This window comes from Alexandromys fortis, unplaced genomic scaffold (assembly GCF_014885135.2).
Source record: "Alexandromys fortis isolate MF-2015 unplaced genomic scaffold, M_Fortis_MF-2015_v1.1 scaffold_139, whole genome shotgun sequence".
Classification (NCBI taxonomy): Eukaryota; Metazoa; Chordata; class Mammalia; order Rodentia; family Cricetidae; genus Alexandromys; species Alexandromys fortis.
In genome coordinates, this window is record NW_026068020.1 from 1,469,671 (window position 1) to 1,494,211 (window position 24,541).

The following is a 24,541-nucleotide window of genomic DNA, read 5'->3' on the forward strand; positions in this document are numbered from 1 at the left end:
CTTTTCCTACGGTAATGGGCCTTTAGTTCTCCTCCACATTCCTGAACATTCTCCACCCCCGACCCCGGTTTCCCAACAGCTGACCCAGTTATGTCAAGAAAAAACAAAAGTTTTATTTTCTTTTTTTCCCCTTGTTTTTCAAGACAGAATTTCTCAGTGTAGCCCTGGCTGTCTTGGAACTCACTCTGTAGACCAGGCTGGCCTCGAACTCACAGAAATCCACCTGCCTCTGCCTTCTGAGTGCTGGGATTACAGGCGTGCGCCACCACTGCCTTGAAATTTTTCTCTTTTGTTCTTCCCTCTGCCCTCATCTTGTTATGTCTTATGTAGGTGGTGAGGAGAAACATTATCTGCTCAGGAACAAGAAACATTATCTGGTTGGAAACATGTCGTCAGGAGAGAAGTCCTGCCTATTTTTTTTTTTTTTTTTTGAAAAATGAGACAGAATGAAAGCCAGGAACATGGGCTCTGGAATTTTCCAGGGAGTCTCCCCCGAGACCCTTCCCACCACCCGCCTTCCTAATTGAGCCTGGCGTTTCCCGACAAGAATGTGTACTGCTGGGCTCTGATGAGAAGCAGGTTTCTGTTCCCTCTTGCAGCGTCTCTGGAGCACTTCTGGCTGGAGTTGTTTTCCACTAGCTCTCACGGAGATTTAAAACACGGGCCCGTGACAGATTCGGACCCGTAACATAACAACTGGCTGCAGTTGGCCAATTGGCAGTAGAGGAGACAGGGTTTCTGTCATGGGCAAGTTGTCCCCCTCCAACATACACCCATATTCCTACGCTGAGATCCTAAGCCCCGGGACCTCAGGTCGCTATTTTAAGAGAGGGTCCTTTAAAGAGGTGATTATGGGTGGACGAGGTCAGTGGGTCCTGTATCAGTGACTGGAATCTGCAAGCCCCCAGGAAGAGCCAAGCCTGCTGACAACTTGATGTCAGGTTTCCAGCCTGGAGAAAGGAGAGAAAGCAAGTCCCTCCTCCACTCCCAGAAGGGGCTTGTGGAGTCCATGCAGTCGGAATGGACGGTTGCAGGTCTGTGTGATGCAGAAGGGAAGAACAAGAAAAGTCCTCCAAGGTGCTAGTTCCTGTTGTTACCACCAATAAGTGTTCTCTTATCCACTCACCTGCTAGCCTCTGTGTAACAGAAAAGGACATGCAGAGAGGTAGAAAGGTACCCTCAGGGGGAGTCAACACATGCAGTAGTCAGGTCACAGATCCCTGCACAAAGGTGAGTCCCATGGCCAAAGGGATATGGCGGGACTTGTCAAGGGCTCTCTTTGCAAACACTGAATTGTCTAAGGCCCCCAGTCATTCCTTGATACATAGGAAACAGAGGGGCAGAGAGCCGCTGGCTCGCCTCCACGCTGGCGGAGCTAGCATCTGATTTGATTGGCTTGCTTCTCCGTTGGTGGAGATGGCTTCTGATTTGATTCAGGTAGTTTGCTATCACCAACTGCACATAGCAACTTGGCCTTTGTGTATGGGGGTGGGGCACACAGCTATGCACATGGGAGTCTCGTTGGTCTGGGTTGGCTGGCTGGTCAATAGCCCCAAGAGAGTCACCTGACTCTGTCTTCTCAGCCCCTGGGGTTATCAGTGGTTACCACTGGGCCTGTTTGTTTCTGTTTGCTATCATGGGCTCTGGGGATTGAGCTGAGGTCTCCATGCTTGCGTGGCATTTGACTAACTGAGCTATATCTCCTGTCCCCTTTTGTAAATGTGGGACTCCTTAAAAGAAGATGCCAGAATTTCTCTGTGTCTTGGATGGGATGAGCCTGTGCAGGGTGCAGACACTATCATGGCGGCCTGTACTGGGCATGGGTGCAGATGCTGTCACGGCAGCCTGTGGTGGGCATGGGTGCAGATGCTATCATGGCAGCCTATACTGGGCATGAACAACAGTTGCCACCTGCCCTTGCCCTCCAGGCATTCCTGCCCACCTTCTGCCCCAACACCAACCGTGACCAGAAAACAAGTTTCCCCAGCTTCTTGCCAGTGTGTTGGAGAAAGTTCTGCATGGTTTGTGGCTAGGCAGGAAGTGTGCCTGGGGTGGGTTCCAGAAGAGGAATCATTTGCAAGCTTCTGCTCTCGGGGAACGTCTATCTCTAACATGCATAGATAGGCAAAGCTGGCCACCCCATAGCCTGTCTTGGCTCAGTCCTATAAGGAGTTTGCTCTTCTGAATAGTCTTGAAAAGTGCTGTGTTGTAGGTCTTCTATGCTCACCATTGTAATGATATTTCATTTGTATTTTAATAAATAAAACTTTCCTGAAGTTCAGAGAGTAAAACAGCTGCACCGATCAGCCTTACAGACCAGGCAGTGGTGACACACACCTTTAATCCCAGTAGCCACACTAGTTTGCCATAGAAACCGGGTGGTAGTGGTGCATGCCTTTAATCCCAGCACTAGAGAGGAATATAAAATGGGAGGAGACAGCTCTCAGACACAGTCTCTTTCTGAGATTCCTGGAGGCAGGATCGCCATTTCAGACTGAGATAAAAGTAAGAGCCAGTGGGGTTGAACCCCAATTTCTGTCTCTGGGTTTTTATTAATCGTGCTACATATCATGGAAGTGAACCACAGAGAAAAACATCTCCAGGCTGGAGAGGTGGCTCAGTTAAATACTTACTGCTCAAGCCGAGAACCCACTTAGTTCTGTTCCCAGCACCCACATGGCAGCTCACAACCATTTGTAACCTACAGGGGTTCTGAACTTAATTCTGACCTCTAATGGCAGCAGGCATGCACTTGGTGCACACAGATATGTGCAGGAAAAACGGTTATACATGTATAAATATAAATTTTGAAATCTTTTTAAAAATGTGTTTCGCGGCCACCCTGTGCTCAGCTGCCAGTTTTTTCTCAAGTATCACTCTTCTTGCCTGGCCCTAAGGAGGAGGCTTCTCTGGCTGGCTACTGGGTCTTTCAGGAGATCAAACACCATCACTGGGGAAAGGCAGATGCCTCATATACTCCAAATCATCTCCCCCAGAGATGAGTGGTTACCAGAGGTAAGTGAGTTGCTCAAGGACACACAGCTAGAACAGCCAGTTTGGGTTGGACTAGATCACCCTACACCAGGAAATGACATCCTGCAAATTGGACGGTAGCAGCCAGAAAGGGACCTGAGTGTGTTGTACTGTCTTCTGGGAGGCCTCTGACCTGACTCCCACCCCCCCCCCCCACCCCCAGCGCAATGTGGCCTGGGGCAGGGACTGGGTGTATAAACAAACACAGCATAGAGGTCACCTTGATTTCCTGTTTTAAAATCTGCCCTTTCCAGTGAACCTCATGTTCTGTGAAACACACCAGCATGTATGTCATTTAAGGAAACAGAGTCGTCTGCTGTCATCTGGAGTTAATCTGATGCAGCGGTCCTTCTGTCAGGCCGCTGAGGGTGTCTCCTCTCTTCCGCTCGTACTCCCCATGGGTCATTTTGCACATGTTTAATTACGTACTTGGGATGAGTTCCTAGAAGAGAAATCACTGAGAAGACTCATGACTCCTGGTCCGCACTCCCGACTTGTCTTCGGGAGGACACCACTAGTGCTCTTTTTGTGACAAATAGATCAAGATCCACTCCCAGTGGACCAGACTTCCCTAGAAGGCCGATATGCGAGGGGTCTTGGGCTCACGGCTTCCCGGCCTGTCTCCTGCCTAGCTGAGCACATTCGGATGGATGGCCATGCTTTGAAGGTGACCTCAACCTCCAGCCTTCTTGGTTTACCGGAAACCCTGAGAGCTCGTTAATATGAACAGCTCAGGGAACAAACACTGGGTCAGCTCCGTTTTCCAAGTCGAGCTCCGCAGTTCTCTGGCTGCTTTTGGAGTCTGTGCCTTATGATAGTCTTGTTTTTTACCCTCCTTGTGGATTTCCTTGTCAAAGCCCTGGGAGGCAGGCTGGTCTCCATTTCAAGCAAATGAGTTCAGTCTCATCTTCCTTTGCCTCTCCCTGTCTTCCTTCTTCCTCTTTCTGCTCAGACATTTTAAAAATCAGGGTGTCCTTATATGACCATATGACCCAAGCTGCCCCCAAACTCACAGCAATCTTTCTACCTCAGTCCCTAAAAGAGCCAGTGGCTGGCTGTTTTGCTTTTCTGACCTTCAGGTTGAACCCCAACTTCTATCTCTGGGTCTTTATTAATCGTGTTACACACCATGGAGGTGAAGCCCAGAGAAAAGCATCTCCAGGCTGGAGAGATGGCTCAGTTAAACACTTTCTGCTCGATGATAAATGACCGAGGCACATGTATGGCAGCAGGAGACAGCACAGCAGAAAAGTACGACACTGTGGTAAGAAGTGATACAATTCCTGGGAAAATCCTTCTGATAAAATCAAAGGATATGAAACTGTGTACTTTGCTCTGCTGATAATTTTAATCTCTCAATAAACTGGAGAAGCATCGAGAAAAAAAAAAAGACACTTTCTGCTCTAGCAGAGCCCAAGACCCCTTGCAAATTGATTGCAGGCATGCACTACCATAGCTCAACCTTATTTATTCAAACAAATACTGTCACTGCTGTCCGTGGCCTCCCAGGGACCAAAGGGGCAGTGCTGAGTAGAGGAAGAAGTCACATTCCTGGCACTTCTTGGCTTTCACTTATCCTGTGTATTGGGGCTTTCTTAGGGTAGAGAGTATTGTTAAGTTGGGAGCATAGCCCCCGGGCCTGGGAGTTGTATTGGTCTGGACTCCAAATCCCAGCATGCCACTCCCACAGGGTATTTAAGTGAGCTCCCAGAGGAGAAACGTGGTCTCTTTCTTCTCCCTGGTTGCCTTAGTGGCTTCCTGGCTCCCCCCTCAGGGCCACCCAAGAGCGCAGGAATCCCATTAAACCTGGATATTTCTTAATTTGGCTAGTTGTGATTTGGCTTGATTGGGATTTTTGCGTAGGCAGAGAGCTTACATTAGGAAAAATTCCTAACAAGTATGAGGAAAGGGCCCTTGATTCTGGCTTGTGGTAGGTGTTCTTAATAATCGTGAATGTGTGATTGTTTTTAAGGACTAAAAGCAGTGACTGTGCCAGGCAGTGGTGGCGCACATCTTTAATCCCAGCACTTGGGAGGCAGAAGCCAGTGGATGTTTGTGAGTTCGAGGCCAGCCTGGTGTTCAGAGAGAGTTCCAGGATGGCTAGAACACAGAGAAACCCTGTCTTTTGGGGGAAAACAAGGAAAAATAGAAAACAGGGACTGTGTAGTGAGGACAAAGACATCAGAATCGCTTGGGAACCCCTGAGCACACACAGGGGACCTTTGAGTATCATCTGGTTAGAGGCCCCGAGATAAACCCCCATCAGCCAAAGACAGGTCTTCAGAGGTGGCTTGATTTTTTTTCTCCCACTCTTTGCCTCTCTGTATAGGTGGTTTCTGCCCAAAATTTAGAACAAGTCCCAAAGTTTAAGAATACTCTTTTAATCACAAACTATGCATCCACAATCACGTCTTGCTTGGAGGTCAGAAAGTCCACCATAGTGATGAGTATACCAGAGATTTGGCACTTAGAACTCTTTCAGAGGTAAGGAGAAGCATGCACCCCGCTCCCTTGCTAGGGGCCCCCAGTTAGAGCATGTTTAGCTTAGTGCAGAGCCGCTTTGAAGTCCTGTGCTAACTAGGTTAGAGCAGGATGCACTGTGGGGCCTGCCTTGCTACCAGCCCCTGATGCTGTTGCTGGGCCAGGCCCATGATGCCCAACTCCCCATCGCCGGGGATACCTACACGATGCCCTCTGTATGCTTGCTCCTCCAGACCACCAGAGCAGTCATGAGCAGCGTGACTGTGATGGGGAGCATGATGAAGGGGCAGAGGACGCTGTTGGGAGGGTCCTGAAGTGCTCGGCCGGAGACGGGGCATTGGCTGAAGTAGAGATGGTGGATCGTGAGGAAGAATTTGTCCACTTCCGGGTTAGGCCAGAAACAGCCAATATTGTGTGCCACATACTTGGTGCAGTAAGTGAGCTCCCAATAGCTCCTGTGGGGGGAAAAAAAAAAAAGAGGCTGTCAGGGACCTGGCCAGTGGCAAAGTAGTCCTTCCCCTCCTCCCAAAGCCCTGGGTCCAGCAGGTAAGGGCTCTAGATAGTTCATGGCCAGGCCCAGGTGTGTTTGCCAGTAGGCTATTAGCCCAGCTATCAGATGGTGAGGTCCCAAGTGCCTGCTATAACCTTAGGCCAAGAGACTGAGGACGAAGCTGACAGGCCTCCTACCCATTCTTGCTCCTGTTGTCAGCCTATCAAATGACCCCACTAAGCTGACTCAATGACAGTGGGCCATCAATAGGGAAGGAGAGGGTGTGGACAAGGATCTGAAGGAGAACTTCCGGCTTAGGCAAAGTCCTCTGGATGCCAGAGGATGACAATGTGGCTGCCGGGGTTTGAAGGAGGCCATGGGGATTTACTTCTGCCAAAGATGCAGGAGCCCCAAAGCCCACAATAAGCCAGCTCATTCTAAGCCCCTCTGGGTGTCTTAGGATGCCTCGTCACCCTGGTAGAGGAAGGCAAGGCTCTCTTGGGAAAGTCAGTGAAGGCTGGTTCTGAACAACTTGTGGTCATGGCCTCTTATTAAATGAAGCAGAAAGAATCATTCCCAAGTGAATCCTGCCCTTGGCGCTCTCCCAAGTCACCTTCCAGGCTACAATGTGGGATCAAATATTTTCTTGAAGTGGAGGAAAAAGGAATGGGCTCTGTCTGCCTCCCCAACTCACCCCCCCCCCTTCTGGTTAGATGTCTTAAGAAGAAAGATCTTTACGAGGGCCTGGGGTCAGTGGCTGTCTTACGGAACTAATGGCCTTATTGGCTCTTTGTAAACATGCCCACGGCAATGGCTGCAGTTGCCATCATCCCCTGGGTGCTCATGTGTGCCATACATGGGGCCGGCAGTTTCAGCAGGTGGCCTCATTTGCTCTGGGGTATTCTGAGACTCAAGACCCTGCAGAAGAAGAACTGGCGCTGTCTAGGAGGATAAGAACTTGAATGTTGGAGGGTAAGGGCGTGAGTGCTACAGGCTGACCCTCTGTAGCCATCTGGCTACAGGGCCTAGATATGGCTGAGTGCTGGACTTCCCTTGTCTGGGTCCAACTCGCTGTGGGGTTTGGAAACCACAGTGGTCCACAAGCCACAAGGCTAGCATTGGTTCTTAGTGAGATCCAGCCCTGTGGGTGTTCCGAAACTCCTCTCAGGGGAGCAAGCTCCCTCTGCTTCTGTGCATCCATCCGCAGTGCAGGTGCGGAGGCTGGCAGGCTGGCACAGGTGCCAATCGGGGTTGTCATTAAATCTCAGATGTGCATATTTAGGGAAACAGCGCAGAGCAAGCAGGCCCAAGAACTACCCGCAACATGGGCACATGTGGCTGAGCATGCGACCTGAGGCCAGAGGCAGGAATGAGTCTTGTGTGAGTTGCCTCTTCATGGGGCACACATGCCTGGGGAGACCTGCGGCGCCAACATGGATGAGACGTGTTTCTGCAAATGTGCGCAAACTTGAAATGGCGTCACTGGACTGGGAATCAGGAGCCTGGATCACTGGCAGAGAAGGACCTCAGCGATTCTCAATATGATGGTGGAAACGAAAATAAGGAGGGCTGGAGCTGGGGAGGTGGCTCAGGAGGTAAAGTCCTGCTGTGAAAGCATGAGGGCATGGGTTCAGATCCCGGGTACTCATGTAAAAGCAGCAGTATGTGCCTGTAAGGTAGCGCTGCAGGTGTGTGTCGGGGTGCAGACAGGCAGCTCCCTGGGGACCCAGTGGGCCAGCCGGTGTAGCTGACACTGGAATCTCCAGGTTCAGTGAGAGACCTTTCTCAAAAAAATGAAGTGGAAAAAGAGGAAAGCACTTGGTATTGACCTTTCACCTCCACATGTGCATACAGGCAAGTATAGTGTACCTACATGTGTGCACATGCATATACCAAACACAGAAACACACACTCACATGAGAGAGACCCAGTGTTGTTTCCGGTTAGGGTGGGCAAGTGTTACAGTTCTCACTGAACAACTACAAAACCTCACACTTGCTGGGATCCGCCAGAGCTGGGCTGTAGAGCTCCAAGTCACCTAAGTTTCATGAATGAGCTCAGAACTATGGCCAAGTGGAGAAAGAAAAGACTACCCAGAGAAAGTGGGGGCTTGCTCCATGTAGCAAGTGACAGCGGCACCCAAGCTGGAGCCTGTGTAGAACTGCAGGGGCCTGGCACTCTGGCATGACTTGCCAGTTTCCCACGAGAAAGGCTCCACGGGATGCTGGTGATAAGGATGGGAGGGCGGGGAACAGGCACAGGGCAGCACACATTTTCCACGTCGTCCTGAGGCAGCAGCAGCCATTGCCTTCCTGTTGTGGGCCAAGCACCCAGCAGGATGTCCAGCAGAGGTTTTCTCTACAATGGAGGTGGTCAGGAGGCTCTGGGGAGCCTTTCACCCCACTTCATCTCCTGGTCCCAGACCACCAGGCAGAGCACAGCTGTTGTAGAGGCTGTGGCTGAGGGCACAAGCTCATCCAAACCATGGCTGACGATGACAGAGGCCTCTCCCATTCCCTGGTGACTCTGGCAGCAGGGATCTGTTCTGTGGACAGCTGGGTAGCTTCACAGGGTGACACAGGCAGCCAGGTGTTGTGTAGCACACAAAGAGCTCTAAAGCTAGAAGCTCTTTGAGACACAGGAAGTTCAGGGCGGGAGAGATGATGGGTCAGTAGTGATAGCTCAGTAGTTCAGAGCACCTGTTGCTCTTACGGCGGGGGGGGGGGGGGGGACGACCCAGGTTTGCTTCTCAGCCCCCACGTGGTGGCTCACAACAGTTTGTAACCCTAGTTCCAGCGGATCTGGTGTCCTCTTCTGACCTCCGAGGCACTGCATGCACGTGGTATGCTGACATACATGAAGGCAAACACCCATACATATAAAATAAATACAATCTTAAAAAAGAATACAAAAATGTTTTCTGGTGGCAGGTGGATCTCTGTGAGTTCAAGGCCAGCTTGGTGACCAAGGCAAGTTCTGAAGCCAGCCAGGGACAGCCACAAAGCAAGACCCTGTCTCAAAAAAAGAGGGGGGCACAGGAAGTTCCTGTGCATTAGGTCCCTCCTTCCCCAAGCTTATATAAACTATAATGCCTGCTGAGGAGACTTGACCAGGCTCAGATCAGCCGAACTTCCTAGAAGACACTCTCTGAGCTGTGGAGCTGCCTCTGAGTCATGCAGAGACCTCCAAGGCTCTAGTCTTCATAAGCCATCACCTATGCTGAGGTGAGCTTTTGGTAATGTGGCTGCCTTTGAGTCATCCCTGCTCCTGAAGCAGCCTTCCACCTGCAGTCTTCTATGTAGCCCATAAAAACTTTCACCCTCACCAAGTTGGACTTGGGAGCTAGCCTTACTTACTTTAGTCTGTTGCCGGCTTCCCATCTGGGGTGAGTAGATGCTTGTATAGTATCTCCTAAGGAATGGTGTTACGGGACAATGTTTGTATGGTATCTCCTAAGGAATAGCGTCATGGGACAATAGGGAAAAATTGGAGGCTGAGGACCATACTGGGGACTGTCCTTCAGTGCCTGAATCCTTCACTGAACACAGCAATGACAGCCCATCTGCTGGGGGATCTAAAGCCTATGGGGCACTCAAGGTGACCACAGCAACAAGAAATCCTTGACCTAGCTCAACTTTTGACAGAAAGACAGGAATGCCACCTAGCAGACTGCCAGAGGGGCCTTGCCTCTTTCCATATACAAATTCTTCTTACCTCAGCTTTTACCACACATGAACTCTCAGTAGTCAACTGACAACTGTAAAGCCTTTTGTGTTTAATAGCAAGAAGAGAAAGAGAGATGACCGAGACTCATGATCAGAGTGTTGTGGTATAGTGCTATTTGGAGCTGGTCCTAACTGGGAGGTGGGACCTTGTGGGATCTCCTCAGGTCAGGGATTAGGATGGTCTCATGAGAGGGTGGCTGCAAGAGCCTGAGCCTAGACCACCAGCCTTCTGACTTTTTGTCTGGCAACGGCTGTACTTGCTTCTGAACCCTACCATTGCCGTTTGCCACAGGGCCCTTGCCAGAGCCTCCAAAGCTATGAGCTAAGTAGCCTTCCTCAGGGTTTCATCATGGTAAGGCAAAGCAAGCAGTTTACAATGGCCAGGATAATAAAGGGTCTAGCAAGAAAGGAAGGAACTCTATATAAACCAATGGGGGACTCCTGCAGAGCTGGAAACCTAGAAAGTCTAAAGGTTTTAGGTGTGGTGCTTAGGCTCGTCAATCCAGCACTTGGGAGGCAGAGGAAGGAGAATTGTGAATCCCAGGCCAGCCTAGAATAAATACATAGTGAAATCCTGTCTCAAAATGGGGTGGAGGGAGAAATAGGAAGAGGAAGGGGAGGAGGAGGAAGAAGCCGTGGCAAGGAAGATTGCTGGGATTAGAAAGCGTCAAAGATTACACTTCTGAACACTTGCTGCTGTTTGAGAGGACTGGGATCTGATTCCCAGCACCACACCCAGTTCACAACCATCATTTACTTGACGCCAGCCATACATATGATGTACATTCGTACACGCAGGCAAAATAGTCATGCGTAAGATATAATGAGCTAAACTAATTTTTAAAAGACCATTCTTTGACTGCTGCTGAGCCTCAGACTGAGTGGCTGGAGGAGGAGTTGGTGAGAGGGAGGACAGGAGGAAAGAAATTACCCAAACTGAAATGCAAAGAGAAAAAAGAAGGGAGGGCATTGTAGAGGGAGCCAAGAGCTGTGGGCACCTCATACCACCATGTGTGATGTCAGCTGCAGCTTGCCAGTCAGTCCTAGAGGTGAGAGGGGAAGGCAGCAGAGGAGAGAGTTGTTAAGATAATGGCTGGAGGACTGTCCCAAATGAATGAGAGACGTTAACAAAAACTCAAGGCCAGAGAGTCCCAAGCTGGACTCAAAACAAAGCAGTAACCTGTAGGCAAAGTTTTTCCTTGGGACCAGGATCAGCTCCGTTCCACCAGCCACTTCCCAAATAACCACTCAGAGACTTAATGTTAATTATAAATGCTTGACCAATAGCTTAGGCTTGTCACCAGCTAGCTCTTACAACTTAAATTAACCCATTTCTATTAATCTATGTGCTGCCCCAAAGGCTCGTTTAACTCATCTATGAACTTCCCATGTAGCTCTTCCTTCCCTGGTTTGAGACTCCCCAGACTCTGCCCTTCTACTTCCCTTCTCTCTGCCCCGAAAATCCTGCCTAGCCATTGGCCAATCAGCTTTTTATTAACAATGAGAGCAACACATTTTCACAATGCACAAAAGGATTATTCCACAGCAACAACCAGCAAATACACAGAGACTATCAAACATGCACCAAAGCCTGAATGCCTGAAAAAAAGAGTCTCAGGCATAAACACACACAGAGGACTAGAAATGCCTATAGTAATGAATGCTGACTTCCCTCCAAGGACAGGCTAGTCAGAGACCCCTGGGCTGAGTAAATCACACTGCTGACAGCCCAGAAGCCAATACCTACCACCCAACAAATACATACTTCAAATATCGGGATAAAAGAAGGATTTATTTTTTAAACAACAAAAGCAGCTAACAGAGTTCACAGATCTGTGTGCACCTCAAGGAAGGTTAAAGAAAATTCTTTGGCCAAAAGATAAACCAAGGGAGAAGGTGGATCCATACAAAAAAGTGAAAAGCCCAAAAATGGTGGCAAAAAAAAAAATAGATTTCTTACTTGAATCTAGAAAGTGTCTAAATGGAGCAAAAGTCATAAATCAGCCCTAAGGAGAGCTTTTGGGCATCTAAGAGGCTTTGTTGACCAAAGTGGGGGCTTTGTCAAATTCTGGCTTGTCATGTGGCCTGTAAATCACTAGGTCAGTGTGTGACTCCTCCAGGTACCTTGCCTCTGTGTTATGACCCGCCCAGGGCATCTCCCAGCTCACATCAGAGGCCACAAGAATGAGAGATGGGGAAGGAGGGAGTGGCCTATCCCTAAGATCACTGGCTCTGGGGTATGTGGTCTTCCCAAGCAAGCGAAAGACTCAGGGTTCAGAGAATAGGAGTGGGAAAAGCTGTAGGAAGCTGGGGGCAGCCTGGATCTCATCACGAAAAACTCCAAATACAGCAAGTTTAACTATGTCCGTTTGAAGTCAAAGGCCACATTCGGAGCTGATGTTGGTCAACTGGGCAGTGGTGTAGACTGTCCTTGTTCACCCAGACATAGTTTTGGTGACAAATCGCCCAGAACAAGGTCCTTTGTAGCCTGGGGATGTCCCTGGCAGGAGGTGCCTTCTCTTCCTCAGCTGACCAAAACAGTTAGGAGTCCCTGTTTCTGGAAACCACAGACTCTACACCAAGGCTGCATGTGGCTGAGTGTGTGGCCCTGCTATTCTGGGACCTGGACTCTCTCCCTGATACCTTAGCCTTCTAGATTGAAGCCACCTACATCTAAAAATATCTGTGATGTGGGGATGGCTGCCCGCTGCATCTCGTTTGTTTATGCAGAAGTGACAGCTGAGGCTTTCACTAACTATTGTGCGTGTTCTATCAGTGAGACGAAATAAAAGATTCCCCGTGGAGGGCAGGCGTGCCTCCGCTGGAAAAAACACAGAGATAGCTAGAGGACTCAAAATAGTCCCGAAGCGTGCTCTGGCTCTAACTCCCTAATTTTCAGTTCTCATGTAACCGAATAATTATCCTTTTTTGGCTAGGACTCGCTATTCTGGGCCCCTCAGCAAACTTTGCTTGGAATGTTCCTGAGCACGACAGTGGGAGTTTTCCAAACCTCTGCGTCTCAAGCCATGACTTTGGGCCCTGTGGTTCATGACTTCTGACTCGCTGACCAGAGATGCACACGGAGAGTCTGCTTGTCTGGGGACATCTTAACGTTGGCAGTTGTTCCCCTTCTGACCCCAACTGCCTTTAACAGCAAGTATCTGAGCCTGTGTCCTGCCACCCACTACCCGGGTTTGCATGCCAGCTTCACCTCTTAGCAACCCTAAAGACTTCATCTTCCATGTTCATGCGTTGATAGCCTCACCTTAAATGCCCCGGAGACTGGACAGATCCAATTGCATGAGGTAAAGGGCCTGAGAGAATGGGTCCCCCATAGCCACAGGTTTTCTCTTTGCTTCTTCCTCGGCAACTACTAGAGGTTAAGGGCTCACTGTGTCTGCTTCGTGTCCTATAAACTCTTGACAAAGCTAAGCGACACAGAGTCTCTAACTCCTCAGAAACTCCAAGGAGAAACCCTTGGGACTTGGTTCCCAGTCTTGGCACCAGCCTCTGCTGCTCTCCCTCAGGACAGTCACAGCCTGGAGGCTCTGGCAGCTTCTGACATTGTTGGGGCAGCGTGCTACGCTTCCCACCCCCAGCTGACCCACTTGGGGCTAGCCTCAAGAGCCTGGCAAGATGCCAGCTGTCATGGGTTGAGTGGGTGGGAGTCTGCAAACATGCAGGCAGGGAGTCCCATGGCTGGCTGGCTACATATTTCTTCTATAAGTAGAAACGACTAATAAGCATTTTAGAAGCACTCAGCCTCACTTAAGCAGAAACAAAGGAACCCAGGTGTGGAGGGACACCTGTAATTCCAACACTCAAGAGACCAGGAAAGGGGGATCACAAATTTCAAGCCAGCCTACACTACATAGGAATAGCTTACCTTAAAATCATGTCAAATAGCATGGGTTCCATCTCAAGTACTGCATACATTAATCCTCGCAGTGCTTGCCTGTAATCCAGAGCTTGGGAAGCACAGGCAGGAAGATCAGGAGTTCAAGATCACCCTTGGGTATGTAGTGAGTTTGAGGCCAGCGTGGACTACATGAGAATCTATCTCAAAATAAAACAAAATGTACGAGATGTGGACAAAGGCAATAAGAGCGGGTGTACAACTGAGGTCAGGATCATGAAAAGCAGAAACCGGCACACTGTAAAGGCGCTTGGAGGGGCCCTTAGTATGAAGACAACTTTTCAGGAGGAATTCTGGGGTGCTATGGGGTCCAACTTTACATGAAGATGCTGAACAAAGGAAGTGGATTGGTCCATATGGCAGCCCTAAAGTCTGAAGTCCTGGTAGAGTGTCCCTTCTAGGGTTCCTCCTAACGAAGAGGCAGTAGGTTATGGTTGTCTGCAGTTAGTACGCATTATTTTCATGGTTCCCCAGAAGTTTATTTTAGGAGGAAACTGCATCTGAGGCCACTGCATTTCTAGCCAGTGCCTCATTTCTGGGACAGCAGGAGGTGGGCGGTGGCATACCGCATGGGACAGCCACCTTCCTGCTTCCCCGAAACAGGAGGGCTCAGTGGCTGGGCATTATGGGGACTAGGGTTGCCTGGGATGAGGCAGGGGAGGGCACTGTAGGTAAGGGATGAACTGTGGAGGCCCCCTCTCCATAGAACTCCTTATTTCTTCTCTTTCCTTTTCCCTAGACACCCTCAAACAGGAGTTCCTTCCCAGTGCCCTTGCCTCCCAAGCTAAGGCATCTGGATCCTGGGTGGCCACAACCGACGACTATGACCCTTACTTTCAACTGGGCTCTGATTCACTTTAGACCTCTCAGCTCTCCTTTCCTTACTGCTGTGACCGAGCCAGCAAAATTCTACTCTTACTTAACCTGTTCAGAACAATCACCTTACAAGCAAAGGAGAACAAAAGCAGAGGGGCCAGGTGGGTAGAAAAGCAGGCGTGGGGGCTGCTGCAGGGCAGCGATGGCAGCAGAGCAGACCCAGGCAAAGGGGCATCTACAGCACCAGAGCCTGCAAATGCCAATGCATGCGTGCTTGTGTGCGTGCGTGCGTGCGTGCGTGTGTGTGTGTGTGTGTGTGTGTGTGTGAGTGTTGGGAGCTGGAGGCTGGGGTTCTGACAGACATATGTACATCTTCCCATCTTCACAGAAGAGGGGCCCCAGCATGCTTCCACAGTTTAGCTCAAAAGTAGTGCGAAGTGAATACAAAATCATCAAGAATCTTGTCAGAAGCTCCAAGATCCATATTAGGCAGCAGAGAAAAAGTCAACAAATTCCCAAAGTAAAAGTCATAGGACAATATTCCTTGGATCCAATATTAAAAACTAAAATGTTGCTGGGCTTGGTGGTGCAAGCCTTTAGTCCCAGCACTAGGGAGGTAGAGGCAGGCAGATCTCTGTAAGTGCAAGACCAGCCTAGTCTACATAGCTAGGGCTATTACATAATGAAACCCCGTCTCAAACACCAAAAAACAAACCCACAAAAAACACAAACAAAAACCTAAAACGCTAACAAGAAAAGGTTAATTTTAAAGAATGCAGTCTCTAGAAATGAAAGGTACCAAGTAGTTTGAGGGTCACCCAAGTTTGAAGGTCACCCAAGAGTTAAAACATTCATTACAGGCAGCTATAGAAATACAACAATATTTCATGCATGTAAAAGTTAATGAAATCAGCTCCAAAATGAACTCTGAGAAAAAGTATGGTTGCAAATTATTATTGCGATATGAATACAAAATTAAACACAAAGCCAGGAGCAATGACACTGAGCACCCCTGTCTGCCCTTGTAACCTAGTACTCAGAAAGCTGAGGCAGAAGGGCCACAGGGAATTGGAAGCCAGCCTTGGCTACCTAGTGAGTTCATATATGGAGACCTTGTACCAAAGGAAATTACCAAGTGAGTCTTCAAAATTTTTCAAAAGGGCCCGTGAGATGGCTCAGTGGGGGAAAGTCCCTAGCAGATCTCTGTGAGTTCGAGGCCAGTGTGGGCTGCAGAACAAGTTCCAGGATAGTCAGGGCTGATATCCAGAGAAACCCTGTCTTGAAAACCAAAGAAGGAAAGAAAAAAAGAAAGAAAGAAAAATAAAAACAACAAAAAGTATGTTAATGACAGTTTAAATCTAACTTACTGATGCATTAAAAACAATAACCTGGATAAGAAAATTTAAAAGCTGATTTTTTAAAATAGCTACAATAGCTGGGCATGGTGTCTCACGCCTTTAGTCCCAGCACTGGGGAGACAGGGACAGGTGAATCTCTGAGTTCGAGGCCAGTCTAGTTTACACAGCAAGTTCCCAGACAGCTGGGGCTACACAGAGAAACTGTCTAGAAAACAAAACAAAACAGAAAGCTACAACCAAACAAGCATGATTCTGAAGGGTCCCATCCAAGGGGGCAAAAGAGCAGAAAACATTGACTATAAAATCAGCAAGTCAACTAGAGAAAGTACCAGATTAATATGGAAATAATGTACAGCGTGCTGGGCATAGTGGAACACACCTCTAATCCCAGAGTTCCAGGCAGAGGACAAGTGGATCTCTGTAAGTTTGAAGTCTGTCTGGTCTACATTATAAAACCTCATCTCAAAAAACAGACAAAAAGACAAGAAAGAAAGAAAGAAAGAAAGAAAGAAAGAAAGAAAGAAAGAAAGGAAGGAAGGAAGGAAGGAAGAAAGAAAGAACAAAGGGGTGCAGAAGGCCCCTTCCAAGTGCCCATACGCTCCATCTAGCTGTGCAGAACCTACAGAACATAACATCCAGCATTTACATGTGCATCATAAAATCATTTCAACATGTCAAGGGGGATAAATAGCATTTGATGCTGAGAAACTTTTGATAAAACTCATTTCTTCTTATTACTCTGAGACAGAGTCTTGTTATGTAGTCCAGGCTGGTGTCAAATCATGGGCTTCCTACCTGGCCATGCACACCACCCAAGCCAACACTTATTCCCGAGACCTCCTCTCTGCGTGAAGAGGTCCTTTCCCTCAACCAGCACCTGCTTCCTCGTGGGGTCGGGAACCATCCCACCGGTCAGGAAGAAGCCGATCTTTCTGAAGCACTTAGGCCCAGGTACCGTCTGGATGGTGGTTTCTGCCTTTGGTGACAGAGCGTCTACCCAAGATTCCAAAAATAGCCATAGGGACTTTCTGCGGTGGGCAGAGGCTGCTTCTCCAATTGCCGAAAGTCCTGATGTCCTCAATGCAGCATGGTCAGGAATGGAGTGAACAGCCAGGGCTACCCGAGCAGTCAGTCTGCAGAGCTCTCCACTCCAGTGCAGGAGAGCGCAGCCTACCCAATCTACTGGTGGTGTTCAGACAAGCCAGGGAGCTGCCCAGGGCTGTAGGAGGCAGCAGACAACAGAGCCCCTTTTCCCTAGATACTGGGCAGATGCATGAGGAAGTCTCGCTAATTGTTGGATTAAAGCGCTTCAACCCTTTCCTAGGCTAGGGAAATATGTGCTGGGCTGGTGGGATCTGCGCTGGCTGTGCGTCTTTCTGAGATTCCCATCGAGCGACTGACCCACTGGGATGTGCTGTGGGAGAAGGCAGGAGACGAACACTCTACAAGTGATCCCTCTTTGTGTTGGGCTACCCAGTGACTATCAAGTGGTCCCCGTGCTTTTGCCAGCTTGAGTGTTCCACTAACCAGGTGCTGGCCAATGAATCCTTTAAGGTGACTTCTGATATTGAAGCAAAGCCGTTTCCCAGGCAGTCCAAGGCATTTGCCAGCTTGGGCACTGTACAAGACATAGCAGCTTGGGTAAGGTTCCAAGACCCTGGGACCAGCACTAGAGTAGCGCAGAGCCTCTACAGTAGGAAGTCGGTTGCCTCACACATGCGCACGCGGCACTCGCTGACTGCGGTTGGGCACCTCTTTCGAGAAATCAATTAACGGGACAAAGCGTGAACGGCGGAACTCTGGGAGGGTCCTAGTGGCAAAAGGGGTCTCCCTGCTGGTTCATAGGTGCCCCCACACAAGCCCTTGAGAGCAGTGATAAGAATGGTGTCTGGTGTCTGTGCCCACCAGAGGGCACCATTCTGGCCTTCAGGTCTGGGCAGAGGAGCCCAGGATAAGTCTGGAATTTCTGTGTGAGCCCCTGGTCTGCAGAGGTGAGTTCCCAACTCACCAACCCGTGGGAAACGCAGCTTGAACTTGACAGATTCAGAGCTGGGAATGTCTCTGTGATCCCAGGGGAAGGAAGATATGAGGGCGGGAAGAAAGTGGGAGACATCAGGGGCGTTCGTGTTCCTCAGTGGAGCGATTTGACATCCCTGCTGTCTGCCAGCTCTGCCCGCGGGTCACATTGTTTGGAGGAAGGGTGTCCCTCTTCCACCACAGGGCCTTGGGCTTGCTCAGCTAACAGTTTGCTGTCCTCCACCTCTGCGAGTGATGTCATCTGTCACTGCTGAGCTGAGATGGAATCGCCACTCCGGCATGCTCATCTGGGAGGATGACCCCAGTGCTAAGTGGGACACCACTGAGCAGGGTCTGTGAGGGCCTGCACTGTCCCCATAAAGAAAAGTGCCCAGCCAAGGGGGCTACGACAATCCAGAGATCCTGCATTTTGCTCTTCCACCTCTGGATACTGGGACATGGGTTGTGTAGGGAGGGAAGTGTAGTACATTGATATCACACATTCACTCTGAGGCAAGGCCTGGGGCTCCTCTAGCCAGAGGGCAGTTGTAGCTCAAACACTTACCCCTCAATGACCTGCCAGGCTTCTTCAGCAAGGCCCAGCCTGCAGAGAACCAGGTCTAGGAGGCAAGGACCAGAGGGGCTGTGCAGGCTCCAAGGCAACAAGGATGTGGAGTAAGGTGGATGCCAGGAACCGGGAGGGTTGCTGAGGCCCAGGCAGGCCAGGCCACATAGCCTCCACTACTTGAGACTGGTGGCTACCTCATGATAACTAAAGGCATATGAAATGGGGCTCACTTGAGAGAGGGTTCAATCTCTTATACCCTCGTGGCCAGCTTGCTCATACATCAGATTCCTGAGATGGTTAAGGCTTGCCTTTCAGAAGGCAGAAAACCATGGTACCTGCTGTCACAGCGAGCTCACTTCTCACCCAGCCTTGGGACTATAGGTATATGTGTTCCTGCTATAAACCAGGGTACTCGCTGAGAAGACCTATAGAGAGATCGTAGAGGGCCAGTGCAGAACCCTCTTCTACCCATGCGGCTGCTTCCTCTGTCCCCCGAGAAGCCTCTTCTGTTCTAGCACCTTGTCCCCCCCTCTCCTTTTCCCCCACCATACCCACTCTTAAGGCTCCAGGCCAGGAAGGAGTCTGGGTGGCTCTACCCAGGCTCGGCGGAAGAGAAAGTTTCTAAATCCATCACTGGCCCCACGTGCAGCTGGCTCGGGCACAGATGCAGGCCACAGCTGCCAAGCCTGCTCCCCATGGAGAGGCCCCACCAGGAGGGTGGGCACAATGCCACCTCTGAGAACAGGCCTGGTCAGGAACCAGCTCTCGGGGCTGTGTGATGAAGCAGTGTTAAAATTCAGCCAGCGTCCAAGGCAAAGTCGCAGACTTCTTTGTCAGCAACTGGCAGCAGGGGCTGGACAGGGGGCTGGCTATTCTATGCCAGTGAGTCCAGTCCTGGGGGCTGAGGACACAGGGCACAGCGGCTGACTACTGAATTCCTGTGACTGGGCACATGTGCCTTCCCTGTGGCCCGGGTGCAATCTACCACAGTGAGTGCTCCTGGGAGCCTCTCGTGGGGACCCTCTGTCTAGATAAGCGAAGATGACTTTGAGTCCAGCTGAGTGGGGGTAGGGAGCAGGGTCTGTACTCAGGCCGGGTGAGGCCCAACAGCTCCCACACTCTTGGAGACATGCATGTGTCCAAGCCTGGGATTAGGCGTGACAGCCGGGATGCTATATTTGGATGCTGCCATCCAGGGCTGTTGTCCTTATGAAGCACGCAATGGTGGCTGGGAGGAGGGGGCCGGCTCCTCCAGACTACCCTCTATCCCCGCTTCCAGGCAGCCATCCAAAGCTTGGCTCTTCCCATCCCTTTCTTCCCAAGAAAGCCAACATCTTCCTGCGGCCAGTGGATATCTGCAGGGCTTCCTGAATGTGTCACTGGACTGTCCTGCCTGCTGTACCCCATGCACGGGACAACCCATCCCACAGGCCATCAACTCTCTGTCCCCTGGGCCAATTCTGCACCTCCTGTCCTAACCCAACCTCTTTGAGGGATTAGAGAAATCCTGAGTGGGGGGGTGGGGAAGGCTCTGGAAGGACATTCTACTACAGTGTCCACTCTCAATGTGATGTTGAGATAGCAAGTTACTATTCACAAAGCCTCAGTGTTTGCAGCTTTAAATGGGTTCAGAGGCTACTGGTTGTCAGCGGCCTGTACTGACAACCTCCACTGAGGGCTCCTGCTTCCTGGGTACCCCTCCCCCATGTCTCTGGTTTTATGCTACTTGTCTTTCACCTCTTGCTAACTCACTGAGTTCCTGAGACATGCCAGCAGGTGAAACCATTTGTCCCAGGATTCGGTATAGAGCCTGGTACTAACCAGCTGCCACAGATGTGAGAAGCTTCTGTTGTCATGTGTGTAAGATACCAGACCGGTTCAAAGGACATAAAGAAGGGACTTGCTTGGGCTCTGCTCCAAGGACATAAACCGGGGAGCTGGGCTATCCCAGTGGGACAGGACGTGCAGCAAGAGTTGTCAGGGCCTAAAGTGACAACTGAGATACCGAGGCAGAAACCTACAGGTGCTCACTGTCCCCGCAGAGACTAGTTGGATAGAGAGACTGTCCTTGACTCCGGTTGAGATCTGGGGACATAAGACAGGGAGGGAGTTGTCTCAGAGAGAAACAGGAAGGAACGGGAGGTTAAAGCCCCTAGAAGAAGGGGCATTAGCTGTGGTTTCTCTGTGTCCTCTCACTTCCTGTCTTGACCTTGATCCAGACAGGAGGCTGGGTCAGCTCGGTGGGGTGGGCTGGAAGTTGGTTACGAGTGATGGGCTCCATCCTCACCCACCGTTGAGTCAGATTCCAAGGAAGTATATGGGTTCTTCAAAGGTTGAGGAGTAGAGGACATGGCTCTAGGGGGGTCAAAGAAGGCCCTGTCCTGCTTAGTCCTTGGGGCCAGCACCACTGGGTATGTGCCTGCCACATCCCCAGCAAGTAGCAGCTCAGTTGAGTCAAGCATCCATCTCTAAAGCCCCCGCAGGTACCCAGACCCTCACCTACTCTTCAGAGGACACCCCTGCCACATAGGGTCATGGCCACATGATGCCTGACATCTCAGTTTCTGCAAATCTCTCCCTTCAGCCTTTGAACATGCCAGGCACAACGGGGGAGCTACTGTTCCCATTGAAAGAGAGAAGCTGCCAGCTTCAGGGGAAGTCTCCGTTACTCAAAGCTATCCTGAAGGTAAGCTGGGGTCACAGGAGAGCTGCCATGCGCCAAGATCCACAGAGCCTCAGAGACACCTGGTTTGGGGGGCTTACTCCCACCCCTTGTTCCACCATGACAGCAATGGTGGAAATCAGGTCTCCTGAGGTTAACTGTCCTCAGGTCTGGGGAGTGGCAAAGGTCAGCTCATGGCACGATGGTGTCAGCTGACAGCCATTGCAACATCCAACCAGGAACCGCTTGCTAAAAAGCGAAAGGCCAGAAATAAAACCAGATTATCTGGAAGACACAACCAGGGAGAGGATGCAGCAGGCAGGACAGGAGTGTAAGAAGTGACCAAGAGGTGGAAGAAAGTGCTGGGCTTGCAGAGGCCTAGGCTGACAGTGTGAGGAGCATGCCCATCCTTCAAGGACCACAGCTAGCAGCTGCCACACCCGCCGATGTCCCAATAGTCGAAGGAAGCCACCATCCTAAGGTTTTTTTTTTGTTGTTGTTGTTGTTTTGTTTTTTTGTTTTTTTTTTTTTGTTTTTTGTTTTTTTCGAGACAGGGTTTCATCCTAAGGTTTCACAAACACTTTAAGCAGAAAGTCGAACTTCCAGCCCACAAATCAGTCAATCAGCCAGTCAATCAAGCATAAATTGCTCTGCCTCCTCTGCGAATGGAGACAATGGGACCTGGTGAGAGGAACCTAAGAGAACTTGAGGGCTGGTTACCCTGCTGAGCTGTCACTCACACACAGAGGGGGCAGGAAGCACCGTAGGCAATCTGAATTCTGTGAACGTCTTAAGCACACTAGGAGCTACAACTGCCTGGATTTAAAAGATCTGTATGGAAGGGAACGATGGCATTCTAGAAAGACTAAGACATGGAAATTAACAACACCTTTGCAAAGTGAACAAAAGCCGGAACAGAGCTTCTCATCTGGGTTGTCAGGACGAAATGTCAGCTTGAGGGAACGACCATCAAAGACAGACCCAGTGAAAAACATCAAACCAGAGGACACAGAGGGAGAGGCAGGGGTGAGAATGTATACCTGCAGTCGGTGAGAAGTGGGGAGCAAAGAGCGAGGCCGGAAAAGACAGAGATGGAAGGAGGCGGGGAGAGAGGAGGGAGGGAGGGAGAGGGGGCGGTGGAAATCGGAGATTGCTGCTCTTTCAAGGAGAGGGATCCAACTCGTGTAGATTGACAAGTAAGAAAGTAAACACAGGCATACATATGTAGGTTTCACAGGTCATGGCTGGTTGGGTGAACAATAGCTTGTCAATATTACAGTCTCACTCAAAAATAGAAAGCACATCAGGTCTCAACAATAGGAGGGGGAACACATAGAAAGAGGGAGAAAGCCTCAGAAGACAAAAGCAGAGTACCCGAGAGAACAAAGAATACAAAACTCCACGTCAAGGCCTTGGGAAGGAGGCTCATTGTCGTCCATGTGGAAATAAAATCGAGCAAGAAGCGCTGGCAGGAGAGATTTTGCAAACAGGAACAGAGAGGAAGACCAAAGGGAGAGCGGACCACAAGCAGCTGAAATGTGGGGATTGTCAAGAGGAGACTGTCATCTACAGCTAAGGGATCCTGTGACCTGGCGAGCTAAGAGACAGCCTGGACAGCAGCAGGTCACACTGTGGCATGCCCGGAACACAGCAGAACACACATGAAAATGCCCGATAGAAAAACAACACAGAGAAAGATTTTAAAAGTATTAGAATTGAAGACACTAATATCCACTGTCCAGGACAGAAAAAGAGCGGCTGAGCACAGGGATCAACACTCACATGTAGGGATATTTCATCTGTATCTTGATAAATAAAGCTTTCCTGAAGTGCAGAATGTAAAACAGCCCCACTGACCAGCCTTACAGACAGGCAAGGGTGACACACACCTTTAAACCCAGTAGCCATATTAGTTTGGCATAGAAACCAGGCAGTACTGGTGCACGCCTTTAATCCCAGCACTAGAGAGGAAGATATATAGGGAGGAGACAGCTCTCAGACACAGTCTCATTGTGAGATTCCTGGAGGCAGGATCGCCATTTCGGACTGAGGTAGAGGTAAGCTCCACTGGCTGGCTGTTTTGCTTTTCTGACCTTCAGGTTGAAATCCATTTTCTATCTCTGGGTTTTTATTAACTGTGCCACACTCACACTTGTTCTGGGGATCAAGAGAAGAAAGCAGACTTCACGGTCGACTGTTTCTTGGGTTCACAGAAGATCTTCAGGTAGGAGCTCACCTGCTGTCTCCTCTTTCTACATCAGGAGATGAAATTAAGAACAGCGAGCAAGCCGGGATGTGGCTCAGAGGGAGAGCGCTTGCCCAGTGTGAGGCAGGCCCTGGGGTCAATGGAGAGGATTGGACGGCAGAGTATAAAAACAAGAGCCTGTGAGGATGAAGATACAATTGCTGGCGGTGGCACAATCCTTTAATCCCAGTGCTCTGGAGGCGGAGGCCAGCCTGGTCTACAGAACGGGTTCCAGGACAACCAAAGCTGTTACACAGAGAAACCCTGTCTCAAAAAACCAAAACCAATCAAACAAACAGGCACAAAACCAAACACTTGCCCAAGGAAAGTCAGGATGACGATAACCAAAGCAAAGGACAGACAAACAAGAAGACTTCATAGAGAAAATACGACAAACCACAACCTATTAGCACCACAGGGGGAAAAAAGGACAGGGCTATACTCTTTTTACATTCTCTCCAAATACCCCAACCCAGAACAACCAATCAAAACAAAAGAAAGAAAAACATTATGGTTTAAATGCTTTTACTAGCATTTAAAAGTAAGAAAATATAAACTGGGGCAGGGGCAGGAGAAGGGGACCAAATCTTAGGAAGAAAGCAAAAAAACAAAAAAACAAAACCCAAATCCCACCTTTTAAAATTATGTATGTGGTTGATACATGTAAGTATACATGTGTGTACACGTGTGTCTGCACAGTGTGGAGGCCACAGGTAGATGCCCGATGTCTTCTTCTCCTGGGCTCCACGTTAATTTTTGAGACATGGTCTTTTATTGAACCTGAAGCTGGAGGTTTCAGCTAGAGTGGTGGACCGGTGAGCCCTGGCATCCTCCTGCCAGAGTGGTGGACTGGTGAGTCCTGGCATTCTCCTGCTAGAGTGGTGGGCTGGTAAGCCCTGGCATTCTCCTGCCAGAGTGGTGGACCGGTGAGCCCTGACATCCTCCTGCTAGAGTGGTGGACCGGTGAGCCCCAGCATCCTCCTGCTAGAGTGGTGGACCAGTGAGCCCTAGCATCCTCCTGCTAGAGTGGTGAACCAGTGAGCCCTAGCATCCTCCTACCTCGGACTCCTCGGATTCCTCCAGCACTGCGGTTACAGGCTCACTTAGCCATATACAGCTCTTACGTGGGTGCTGGGGATCAAATTCAAATCCTCATGTTCATGCAATAAATATTTTACCCACTGAGTCATCTCCCCAGCCACTTAATTTTTTTTAAGAGGTAAAGGGAAAG

At 49.9% G+C, this 24,541-nt stretch overlaps 1 protein-coding gene across 1 annotated transcript in view; it reads right to left on the bottom strand.

Moving 5' to 3' along the window:
* Positions 1-5,393: 5,393 nt before the first annotated feature.
* The window catches only part of Ramp1 (receptor activity modifying protein 1), a 48,738-nt gene continuing 29,590 nt past the window's right edge, over positions 5,394-24,541 (bottom strand). The window contains exon 3 of the mRNA XM_050163090.1: positions 5,394-5,969. Within this exon, the coding sequence (XP_050019047.1) occupies positions 5,714-5,969 (256 nt within the window). The 3' untranslated portion in view covers positions 5,394-5,713. The remainder of the gene's footprint in view (positions 5,970-24,541) is intronic.